Here is a 13314-nt window from a genome sequence, read left to right on the forward strand (position 1 = left end):
TATTTTCAATAGCCTCACATGCATGTGAAAGCTGGACAGTGAGTAAGGAAGACTGTAGAATACATACATTTGAGTTGTAGTGTTGGAGAATATTAGAAGTACCGTGGACTGCCAGAACAACAAAGAAATCTGTGTTGGAAAAAGCACAGCCAGAATACTCCTTAGAAGTCAGAATGGCAAGACCTAATCTCTCCTACTTTGGACACATTATCAGGAGGCACCAATCCCTGGAGAAGGGCATCATGCTTGGTAAAGTGGAGGGTCAACAATTAAAAGGAAGACCCTCTAGGAGATGGATTGGCACAGTGGCAGTAGCAGTGGGTTCAAATGTAACAATGATTGTAAGGATGGCACAGCACTGGGCAGTATTTCATTCTGTTGCTATGAGTCATAGTGTTGCTATGAGTCAGAACTAAATAAATGGCACCTAACAACAACAACATTCCTTCTCATTTGTAGTTCTCGTCATTTCTGTTGCTATCTAAAGGGAGGGCTGGATGCCCACTGAATACAGCACCATGCCCACAGCTCACTGTCCTGCACACAGTATTTGCTTGAATGTTGATTAATAATGAGTGCTAGTCTGTGCCAAGTGTTTTATACACATTCTCTTACTGAAGTCTCATGCCAGTACTCATCTCAGAGCTTCAGTGTTGCTGAGCCGTCACTGTGCCTTGCAGGCAGCAGACGGGAGCTGTGCTTACTGGGCCTGCATTATGAGGAAGTGGGACTCAGGGGAAGGAGGCCATTGGAGAGGCCTGCAAAGTGCTGACTGACTTGGGAAGGAAGTGGCTACTTAGGCTACAGCTGTCCTCCTGGGAGCTGCTGGAAGAGATGGGGAAGGGCCTGGCTGGTGCAGGGAGGCCCGCTGCACTGCCTTTGAGACTGACTAAGCCAGCGCCATGTGAAAACTCAGGGCCTGAGGCCAAGGGTTCTTTACCTGCAAGCCTCAGTAGGGGTGAAAGAGAGGAGAAATCCCACTAGGTGAAAAGCTCCTGTGAAACTCCAGGCCCCATCACAGCTAACCCAGGAGAAGCCCATTACCAACTTGTTGAGTTTGGAAAAGGAACAATTTGAAGGCAGAGAAGCCTTCCCTCTTAGCTCTGGGTCCCTAGAACCTACCCAGGGTCTCACACAGAGGAATCATTGCCCAAACTCCCCTAAATTCATTCCTCATCACCCCCTCCCCGTGATGTCAATATTTTTCTTAATCCCTGTTTGACAAGAGCTTTTTATTGAGCATCTACCATGTGTTCTGGTGGAGTACTAGGTTATATGTTGGGTTGCTAACTGAAAGGTCAGCAGTTCAAATCCACTCGTCACTCCCTGGGAGAAAAATGAGGCTTTCTGCTCCCATAAAGATTTATAGCCTCGGAAACCCTTTACAGGGTTGCTATGAGTCAGAACTAACTCAGTGGCATACAACCACCACCAGCACCATGTGCCCTAGTGGTGCAGTGGATTATGCACTGGGCTGCTAACCAAGAGGTCAGAGGTTCAAATCCACTAGCCACTCCCTGGAAGAAAAGATGAGGCTTTCTGCTCCTGTAAAGATTTATAGCCTTGGAAACCCTACTCAGGGTCGCGATAAGCCAACACTATGCCATGCAACAACAGCAACAACCATGTGTCAGGCAATGGGCTAAGCACGAGGGATGTAGTGATGAGTAAGACAGACATCATCCCTACCATCATGGAGCCCACGGTCTCCTGGGAAAGGCCAATACTAACCTCTCAAGATCAGGGCACTGGAGGAGAATCATGGGTACTCAAGTGATATATCACAGGGAGACCTCACCTGACCTAGGAGTTCAGGGAAGGGGTCTTAGAAAAAAGGACATTAAGCTGAAGTCTGAAGGACAGGAAGGAGTTATTTGGGTGGAGTGAGAAGGTTACAGAGTTCTGGGCAAGGGGAATGGTAGAAAAGGGCCCAGTCTTTTAGAGGAACAGAGAGAAAACAGTTGGGGTCAGAGAGGAGTGAGACAGTCAGTGAAGGGCAGGCATCGAAGGATGAGCCTGGGACACCAGCAGGAGCCAAGGAATGTGAGTCATTTTAAGAAGTTGGAACCTTCTCTCGAGGATATTAAGGAGGCATCAAAGGGCTGCAGGAGATGGGGGGCGATCATATTTGCAGTTTGAAAAGACAAAAGTGACTGCAGAATGGAGAAAGGACCAGAGGAAGCCATACGTGGGTCTCGGAACAGGTAATGCAGCAGGGAGATGACAGAGGTCTGGAATCGGGAGGGCAGTGGCAGAGGGGATGAAGCGAACACTGCCCAGCACACAACTCAATACATATGTGCTGAATGAAGAGATGAATGAATCCATTTAAGAGGGAGGTTGATTCCACATGCTGGAACCGGGAAGGGTGGGCCAAGTTCAAGTGGATGAGTGATGTTTACTGAGGTAACAATCATTGTTGTTGTTAAGTGCTGTTAAGTGTCCTACTCAGAGTGACCCTGTATAAAGTTTCCGAGGAGTGGCTGGTGGGCTTGAACTGACAACCTTGTGGTTAGCAGTCCACACATTACAGATGAGTTGAGGGACAATGAAATGCAGGTGTTGGGGAGCTAGATGAAGGAATCTGAGGCTCAGGAATTCAGATCTCAAGCAAAAGCTTATAGTAGTTGAATGCTTGAATGGATGTGAATCAACTTGTTTGTGAAGAGGGTATGGAAGGGTTAACAGAAGAGGGCCTAAGACTGAGAGCCCTGAGAACCCCAAAATTAATAACCAGTGGGAGGAGGAGCTGGCCAAAGAGAAGAATGGGAGAGGGGAATGGCAGGAAAGCAAAGGGAGAAAAGAAGGCTGACCTGGTTACCACACCAGGAAGGGGTGGAGCTGGGATTTGAACTCAGGTCTGCCGGACTCCAATGCCTTGATGTAATTCTAAAGCTTTATGCTCTAGTGAAACTTAACTTGCTTGGACTCATCCAACTATTGAGAGGGAATGCTAGGTTCAAACCCAGAAATACCAACTCCATGCTCTGTCTACTACAACAAATGATGGCTCATAACTCAAGTAGGGAATTTTTTTACAGGTGATAAAGTCATCTGTCATTTTGGGCATGTTAACCTTGCTGTGGCGAGAACTGTGCTTTCACTGAGCTTCAAATGATGTTGCACAAGTCTTAGACAGATGAAGGGGCTTCAAAATTCCCATAGGAAATTCCAGTATCTTTTCATTCCATTTCCCCACAAACTTTTTGAAGCTTTCCTCACAGATAGGCATGGCTCTTTGGTGACCACTCTGCATGCAGACCCTAGGCCCAAATGTAACCTTTCAAGATGGACATGGGTTTATGGAGCTAGTGTGATATAGAGGCTTCAGAGAGGAAGACTTGGGCTCCCACTGGGAGCTCTGCCCAGGGAAACACTTTTGGGACCTATGACAAGGGACCAAGAAGGCCAACCTGGCAGGGTCATCTGCAGATTTGATGAGATAGGGTTTACAGAGACCTCATCCAGCACTTGATACACAGAACACAGGCCCCCTCAGTGGTTCCCTGCCCCCTCCTCTTTCTCTGTGATAGTTACACAATGTCAGTGTTAGAGTTGTTGCTGTTGTTGTGCCATTGAGTCAGGTCTGAATCATAGCAACCCTGTATAGAGTTTCTGAAGAGCAGGTGGTAGGTTTGAACCGCCAACCTTGCAGTTCAAATCGACCTTGTGGTTCAGTGCTTATATCAGGACTCCTATAAATAAAAGAAAACATGTACTGGGTACTTAACGTGTGTTTACCAGTACGAAAGGCATGGTTCTAAACACTTTAAATGGCTTATTCTATTTACAACAATGCCATTTCCCCATTTTGTAGGTGAGAAAATTTAGGCACAGTAAGGTAAAGTCTCTTGCCCTTGGTTCCCCAGCTAGTAGCAAGGAGCTGGGATCTGACCCTGGATTTTTTTGTCTTTAGAACCTGACTCTTTGCATCCTATTACACCGGCTCCTGTCCTCTTCTTCCTTGGGTTACTTCAGTGTGCCATGGCCCACTGGCTTAAAATTGTTTTTAATTTCCCTCTCAGTCTGGTTGTGAAGGAAGGAAAGGAGGCCTGGGTACCTGCAGGCTTCAAGCCATGGCAGATCTCCGTGAAAAACCGCCGATCATAGCTGTCACAGTAATGCCAGTGTTTAGATTCATACTGCAACCCATCTGAGAAGGTATAGGTGCCCTAGAAGACAAGAAGCAAAGAAGCACACACATGCATCTGAAGAAATCAAAGCCTTTTGGTCAAGAAGGAAGGGCGCCACGGGACATCAGGGAAAGAGGTGGCCTTCTCAGTGCTGCGGAAAAGATGTGGTGACTGTTGTTATTATTACAGATGGAATGGTTACAAGGAATGGATATAAAGTGTCAAAATCTGGTTACAAGGAATGGATATAAAGTGTCAAAATCTGGTTACAAGGAATGGATATAAAGTGTCAAAATCTGTGCCTGGCACTCCAAATAGTGCAACTCACTGTGTGACCTTGGGTGGATGGCTTACTCTCTCTGGGCCTTAGCTTTATCACTTGTAAGATGAGGACAATCATGGCACATATGTAAGAGTGCTGACTGACAAGTCAGTGACATAGTGCATGTTAAGCATTTAGCACGTTGCCTGGCACATAGTAAGCACTCAGTAAATGTTGAGTTGTTATTCGTCTGCTATTGTTATAGATACAAGGTCAGAGCCATCAGCCACGGCCCTTTACCCAAATATACTGCATTCTACTATTGCTGCCACTGTGCTAAAGGAAGAAATGAAATTGGCCTGAGCATCAGGAAACGGGTGGGAATTCCAAAAACAATATTCATTCACTGTGTGATCTTGGGTAAGTCCCATATCCTTCTTAGGGCTTAAATTCTTCAAGATGTAAACCAAGGGCTTTAAAATCTTTTAAAGGTCACGAGCCAGCCCTTATACACACTCGTAGGCAGTGTGGGATAAGCACTAGACTGGAAGGTTGGTTTGAGCTGCAAGGTTGGTGGTTCTAACTTACCAGGCACTCCTAGGAAAACCTATATGGGGTCGCTATGAGTTGGAACCAACTCCACGAACACTTAACAACAAGTGAAACTTATGAAAGCAACGCATTCTTTCCCCAGAGAAAAACAGTCATATATTCACAGAAACTTCTGTGTACAGTGAGGCTACTTCACTCGCTCCTTGAATTCCACTCATGACTCACAAATCCCAGGTTAAGACCCTTAGATTCAATGATGCTAGTAGTAGAGGTGACGGAGTAGTAGTAAGAGCTCACACTTAATAATAATGTACCTAGTATGTGTCACATAGTCATTCTCACACCATCCTAGGAGGTGCACAGAACTATTGTGGCCAATTTATAGATGTGGAAACTGAGCCTTAGAAAGGTGATGTCATAGTACTTGAAGTCACAAGGTTCAAGGGGGGAGGGCTCCAGAACCCTGGGAAAAGAGGAAGTGGGGAGAGGTAGGCTAGGGCACCACCCCTGGGGGCTCTTCCTGATGAGGATTTTTTCCTCTGCAGCTGCCCGGGCTAATCACCTTTACAGCCAATCCCTTGTTCCAAATGGCATCATATTGGCTCCCGCTGGGAAAGTATAGGGTTCCTTCACCATGAAACATGCCATCCTTCATCTCTCCAACATACCTTGTCTCGGTAGGGAGGATGTATTCTGCTTTGCCCTCCATCCTGTAAAGAAGAATGGAAACTGCTGAGCTCTAGGTGGCTTCTGGAAGATCCAAAATGACAGGTGCATGAGCAGGAACCTTATCCTCAGGGTCCTCAGATGCTATTGTCCCAGCAATGTTCTGTCCAAAACCAAAATGTCTGCTTTCCCTTGAAAGTTCAACAGGTGAGGACTCTTGTTGACGGGTGTTGGTGAAGGATGGGTGGGCAGAGTTTGGTCTCCTGTTCTCTTTCTCACATACAAGCTGTACAGGAGTTTGTGCCACCCCCTATCCATCCTGGGGCTCCAAGGTGGTGTGAAAAAATAGTGAAATAGTTCAACAAGCCTCTCGTAAGTCCAGAAGGGGAAGGGTTGTGCACTTAGGGTGGCTGATCTGTGTTGTTCCTGTCCCCTATGACCAACACTGCCCATTACATCCCAAGTGGGATATTTGGGAAAGTATGAAATTTAGAGTAAGAGATAGCGGCTTGCGTCTTACTTCACCATTTCCAAGATATATCCAACTCATCAGCCATTCCTTGGAAACTCTATATAGGGTTGCTCTGAGTTGGAACCAACTTGACGGCACTTAACAACAGCAACTATCATCTTGGAGACTTACCCAAACGTCTCTGTTTTTCTTCCTTCCTTACAATAAATATTTACTGAGCACCTACTTAAAACTGTTGAGCTAATGGATGTGAAACTATAATGGAGTGTCCTGCACATAGTCACTTTTACTCTACTGCAGGAGATGTGAGGTGAGAACGCCTCCTCTCTCCTCCACTGTTTGCTTGAGATCACAGCCAGTGTGTCTGAGCACAGTTGCCATTTTACAGTTCCACACCCTTCCCTGAGATCACACTCTGCCTTTTTCTTACTACTACAAGCAGGGCATCACTGTTCAGACCTTCCACAGACATCTCAAGCTCACCCAAAACAGAATCAATTTTCCCCTCACCAATGCAGTGCCTCTTCAGAGCTTACTATCTCAGATCGGTCTGGTGCTGAAAGCAGTCTCTGCATGAGACCAGGCACCAATAAATCACCAAGTTCTAACTATTAAAATCCTAAACTTAGCCTAATAGCACTTATTTTCTGCAGCCCCATTACTTCTGCCTTGGCTCAGGATCCTGCTTACCCTTAGCATGACCGGCTTTGACCAGATTTCCCCTCACCACTCTGCTTCTCTTCCAATCCTTCTTTTCTTCTCTTTCCTCCCTGCTTCTTTTCAGTTTTTTTTTTCTTTCATTCATTTGAGACAAAAAGCCTTTATTCTAAATTCAAAGCAAATTAATTAAGAACAAAGTGAACTGCTTCCTAATTCATAATGAAGACTTATGATAATGACGATGACTACCATATCCCAAAAAGCTCTGGTAGCATAGTGTTTATGAGTTGGGCTGCTAACCTCAAGGTCAGCAGTTCAAAACTACCAGCTGTTCCAAGGGAGAAAGATGAGACTTTCTGCTCCCATAAAGATTTACAGCATTGGAAACCCTCTGCTGGGTCGTTATGACATGGAACTGACTCGATGGCATACCATCCCCATGTCCCAAATTATCTATCTATCTATCTATCTATCTATCTATCTATCTATCTATCTATCTATCTAGGGAGTGTATGGTGGATCCATACAATAAGCACTGGACTGCAGATCACATGGTCTGTGTTTCAAACCAATCCTGTGGTCCTTTGCTCATCCTACAGTGCCACACCAGAACTCTGGGCACACCTTATGCACCAGTTAAACTGAATTGCCTACTTTCTACATATAAGCTCTATGGGTCATTGGTCATGCTGTTCCTTCTGCCTGGAAACATTCTTTACCTTGCATCTCTACCCATTTTTGTTGTTGTTAGCTGCTATCAAGTCAATTCTGACTCAGAGATACTATGTCCAACGGAATGAAATACTGCCTGGTCATGCGTCATCCTTAACAATTGTTGCTGTGTTTTGAGCCCATTGTTGCAACTATGGTGCCAATCCGTCTCATTCAGTCTCTTCCTCTTCTTCACTGACCCTCTACTTTACCAAGAATGATGTCCATCTTCAAGGACTGATCTCTCTTGATAATATGTCCAAAGTACATGAGACAAAGTCTCACCATCTTACCTTCGAAGGAGCATTCTGGCTGTACTTCTTCTAAGACCGATGAGTTTATTCTGTCAGTCCACGGTATATTCAATATTCTTCACCAACACCAAAATTGTAAGGCATCAATTCTCATTCACAGTCCAGCTTTCACATGGGATGAATGAAAATACCATGACTTGGGCCAAGTGCACCTTAGTCCTCAAGGTGTTTAACATTTTAAAGAGGTCTTTATATCCTATCTAACCTTTAGAGCCCATGTCAAACATTACTTCCTCCATAAAGCCTTTGAGGACAGCCAAAACTGTATGCATTCTGTGTAGGAGCTCCGGGAATATGGCTCTACAGTAGAAAGCACATTGGCGTTGGAGTTTTAACTCCATGGGTTTTAATCTCTGCTCTGCCAAATGCCAGTAAGGTAATTTTGGGTAAATTATGTAATTACTCTGGACTTGACTTTTCCAATCTGTAAAATGGGAATAATGATATAGATCTCATAAGGTTGCTGTGAAAAGAAGTTGCAGGCAAAACTATTTGGAGTATAGCGGTTGCTACATAAATGTTATTGTTCTCTCTTCTCTGTGTTTATACATCTCTTTTGGCACTTATGTTGGGGTGTTTGCAGTGTTATCTGGAACTCCACAGAAACCAAGATCTTGAAGTCAGGCAGATTCTACATGAACTTTTTTGAAATATTTACATATGGTACCAGGTAACTAGGTCTCTTGCATTTCTATAGCAGCTTTACTGAAGCACCCTTGAATAACTGATGTGAACAACAGCACATGTCTAACGTGTACTGTTTGATCAGCTGTGACATATGGAGACGTCCTGGAAAGTACCACCATCATCAAGATAATGAACATATCAACCCCAGAAGTGTCTGCAGGCCTCTTGATAATCCTCCCCTCTTGCCCCCACCCCCGCCCCCTTGTACCAGGAACTGTGGTAGCATGGTGGATTATGAGCTAGGGTGCTAACCGCAAGATCAGCAGTTTAAATCTACTTGTTGCTCTTTGAGAGAAAGATGAGACTTTTAGAAAGTCTCCAAGGAAGAAAGATTTACAGCCTCAGAAACCCTATACAGAGTCACTATACTATGACTCAGAACTGACTCAGTAGCATATAACCACCACCACAGCCTTCAGTATAGGTCACACCTCAATGTAAAGAAAATAAAAATCCTCACCACTGAACCAATAAATAACATCCATGTAAATGGAGAAAAGATTTTAGTTGCCAAAGACTTCATTTTACTTGGATCCACAATCAACATTTAAGGAAGCAGCAGCCAAGAACTCAAACAACACACTGTATTAGGCAAATCTGCTGCACAAGACCTCTTTAAAGTGTTCAAGAACAAAGATACCAGTCTGAGGACTAAGGTTCACCTGACCCAAGCCATGATATTTTCCATTGCCTCATATGCATTTGAAAATTAGACAGTGAATAAGGAAGACCATAGAAGAATCAATAGATTTGAATTATGGTATTGGAGAAGAATATTAAAAATACCATGGACCGCCAGAAGAACAAGCAAATCTGCGTTGGAAGGACAGTCAGAATGCTCCTTAGAAGCCAGCAAGGCAAGACTTCATCTCTCTTAGTTTTGGACATGGTATCAGGAAGAACCAGTCCCTGGAGAAGGCCATTGTGCTTGGTAAAATGAAGGGTCACCAAAAAAAGAGGAAGACCCACATTGAAATGGATTGACATAGTGGCAGCAACAATGGGCTCAAATGTAACAACTATTATGAGGATGGCACAGGACTGGCCAGTGTTTCATTTTGTTGTGCATACGGTTGCTATGAGTCAGAACCGGCTCAAACGGTTCTCAACAACAAACTCAACAACAACAAACTCAACAATGAAAAGGAATGGCTTATTGGTACACACAACAACATGACTGAATCTCAAAATAATTCAGTGAAACAAATTAGACAAAAGAGAGTACACAGTGTATTATCTCATTTATATAAAATTCTAGAAAATGCAGTGTAATCTATAGTGATCAAAAGCCAATCAATGGTTGCTTGACTCAAGGAGAGGCAAGATGGGAGGATTAGCGAAACGCCTGAAGACACTTCTGGGGTTGATATGTTCATTGTCTTGATGATGGTGGTACTTTCCAGGACGTCTCCATATGTCACAGCTGATCAAACGGTACATGTTAGACATGTGCTATTGGTCACACCAGTTATTCGAGGGTGCTTCAATAAAACTGCTTTAAAAATCTGGATGTCTGCTGTGGGTGCTGTAGGATCAGCACTGGACTATGAAGTACAAGGTTGGTGGTTCAAACCCACCAGCTGCTCTTTGGAAACCCAATACAGGGTTGCTATAAGTCATAACGGACTTGATGGCACTTTATTGATTACTACTTGTAGGCTCCTTGAAGGCTGTGGTAGTATTCCATTAAATGGGTACTCCCACATTATGTTTAACCCTGCCTCTGTTAACAAATGTTTGGGAAGATGTTTGGTAATAGAGTATTTCAAGGTATTTCCAGTTTGGGTGATTATAAATAAAGATGTTATGAACACTGCTGTGTATATCTTTGTATAGCCATACACTTTTCATTTCTCTAGGAAATACCTTGGAGTGGAATACCTGTTTATTTATTTTTTTTTTTAGCAACTGTGAAAAGTTTTCCAAATTGTTTTATATTTCCATCAGCAGTATAAGGGAATCTACATTAACTTGTTAAGTTAGATGTTAAATATCAACTTTAGCATAGTGGTTACGAATTGGGCTGCGAACCTTAAGGTCAGCGGTTTGAAAATACCAGCCGCTTCGCGGGAGAAAGATGAGGCTTTCTACTCCTGTAAAGATTCACACCCTCGGAAACCCTGTACAGGGTTGCTATGGGTTGGAACTGACTCAACGGCACTTAACAACAACAACATTCTATAAAGAAGTCATTCTATTCCTTTAAACTCTAAAAAAGAAAATATCCTCTCTAATTAAAAAAAAAAAAATTCTACTGAGTATCTACTACATGCAAATCACATCCATTTATGCTCCATTTGGACTCCTGATGTGGCACTGTGGCTTAATGCGCTGGACTTTAAAGTCAGTTTGAACCACAAGGTCAGCAGTTCAAGCTCACCAGCCACTCCTTGGATATCCTATACAGGATCACTATGGGTCAGAACTGACTGGATGGCACTTAACAATAACTTATTCCTTGGAACATCCCCGCTAGATGTGCGTGATTACTCCCATTTTATAGAAAAGGAAACAGAGGCACAGATGGGAGTAATAATGCAATAAAGCTAGTAGCATAGTAGAGACAAGGGGGATTCGGCACAAGACAGACCTGAGTCTGCTACTTGCTGGTTGTTTTACAATTTATGCTGAATCCCCTTTATCTCTACTATGCTGTTTCTCTCATCACATGCTGAACTCTAGAGGTCCCAAGTAGAACTTTAATCATCAAAAAAATTCATAGAGAATACATGGCCAAATTTGAAAAGAAATATAACAAGAAAGGAGACCTGGTGACATTATGGGTTATGTGTTGGGCTGTTAGCCACATGGTAATAGCTCAAATCTACCAGCTGCTCCACGGAAGAAAGATGAAGGCTTCTGCTCCCGCCAAGATTGATAGCCTCAGAAACCCTATACACGGTCGCTGTGTATTGGAACGGACTCGTTGGCACACAACAAGAATAACAAGAAAAACAATTGCTGACTTGTTGCTAGTTATGGGGAGTTGGGAAACCCTAGTGAGGTCTGGGAATCTCTGCTGTGGTTGCACTGGTACTAAAACCCCCAGCAAAATACAGGTTTCTAAGGACAAAAGAAATGGCTCATTCAGTAAAGAGACTGAATGAAATTACAAAGGAAAAGTTGTGAACCTTCCCTCTGTGTGCTTCTCTCTCACACACATAGCCTATTAAAAATAAGTGTAGGTTCTCAAATTTTTGTGCAGAAATGCCTAAGTTCCCACCTGTAGCTGCCAAAACTTTAGCCATCTTCACCACAGGAGGGCCTTGTGAAATGAAAGAAGATGATCTGGACAAAGAAATGGGTTCAAATTCTAACTCCATCATTTCTGAGCTGAATACCCACATCTTTGGCACATCATTTCACTTCTCTGAACCTCTACTTTTTTTTGAGAGATTAACTTTAACTACCTTACAGAGTTGTGAGGGGAAGTACAACATCAAATAGCTCTGCCAGTTACCTGCCTAGTTAGACAGGTGCCTCAAGCTCTCTAAGTCTCAGTTTCTTGACTCTAAAATGAAGATAATGGCATCTCCCTTGCAGGGTGATTAGAATAGCATCCTATATGAACTACCACCTTCTCTAGGAATCTGACTTCTACCCCTGGCCAGAAGTGACTTCTTCCTCTGAACTAAAAAAGCTCTAGAATCCCACCAATATGTGAATACAAAGCATGGAGTCTATCAAAATCTTGTCCTTCATCTCTTTTCCATCTTTAAAACCTCAAGATGAGAGCCCTTCAACAAACAGCACTTGTTTGGCAAGCCACTTGACCTTAGTGAGCTCAGTTTCACCATCTCTAAACAAAGATTACACACTTCATTCAGTGTGGTTGCTCAGGAATAGTGGCCACCTTTATGTTTCCTCTGCTTCTACCATACATTGGATTACACTGAATTACAGTCACCTGTTTTATGCCTCTTGAATGCTCCTTAGAAGTGAGGACAGTGAGATTTCGTCTATGTACTTTGGACAGCTTATCATGTAGGACCAATCCCCTGGAGAAGGACATCATGCTTGCAAAGTGAAGGACCAGTGAAAAAAAGGAAGACTTTTGACTAGATGGATTGACACAGTGGCAGCAACAATGGGCTCAAACATAACAACAATTGTGAGGATGGCACAGGACCTGGCAGTGTATCATTCTGTTGTATATGGACACGCTATGAGCCATAACTAAATGAGACATAACCTAACACCCACAATAACATTTTATACCTATTTTGCCATTATATTTGTATGAATTTCCTGAGGAACAAAGTTGTGCTTTCTATACTTCTGTGTCTCCAGGGTCTGGTATGTGGTAGTACATTTGTTGAATTAAACAACTTTTGTTATTAGTCTGTTACAATTATGAGGTGTACAGTGGCTCTGTGTAATAAGCAACGGACTGCAAACCACAAGGTTGGCATTTCGAAGAAAGATCAAGCTTTCTGTTCCCACAAAGATTGAAAGCATCTGAACTTCTAGATAGGGTCACTGTGAGTCAGAACTGACTCAATGGCACTCAACAACAACATTAAAATTATGAATAAGGAAGACCATAGAAGAATCAGTAGATTTGAATTATGGTGTTAGAGAAGAATATTAAAAGTACTGTGGACTTCCAGAAGAACAAACAAATTTGTCTTGGAAGAAGTACAGCCAGAATGCTCCTTAGAAGTCAAGATGGTTGAGACTTCATCTCTCATACTTTGGACACATTATTAGGAGGGATCAGTCCCTGAAGGACATCATGCATGGTAAAGTGGAGGCCAGTGAAAAAGAGGAAGGCCAGTGGCAGCAGCAATGGGCTCAAATGTAACAACAATTGTGAGGACGGTACAGGACAGTAGTTTATTCTATTGTGCGTAGGTC

At 43.3% G+C, this 13314-nt stretch overlaps 1 protein-coding gene across 1 annotated transcript in view; it reads right to left on the reverse strand.

Moving 5' to 3' along the window:
* MORN5 (MORN repeat containing 5) overlaps positions 1-5656 on the reverse strand; it is a 37887-nt gene extending 32231 nt beyond the window's left edge. Inside the window, exons 1-2 of the mRNA XM_006865719.1 lie at positions 5510-5656; positions 4061-4172 (exon numbers count right to left, since the gene is read on the reverse strand). Coding sequence (XP_006865781.1) covers positions 4061-4172; positions 5510-5656 — 259 coding nt within the window. The remainder of the gene's footprint in view (positions 1-4060; positions 4173-5509) is intronic.
* Positions 5657-13314: the final 7658 nt, after the last annotated feature.

This window comes from Chrysochloris asiatica, unplaced genomic scaffold (assembly GCF_000296735.1).
Source record: "Chrysochloris asiatica unplaced genomic scaffold, ChrAsi1.0 scaffold00081, whole genome shotgun sequence".
Lineage (NCBI taxonomy): Eukaryota > Metazoa > Chordata > Mammalia > Afrosoricida > Chrysochloridae > Chrysochloris > Chrysochloris asiatica.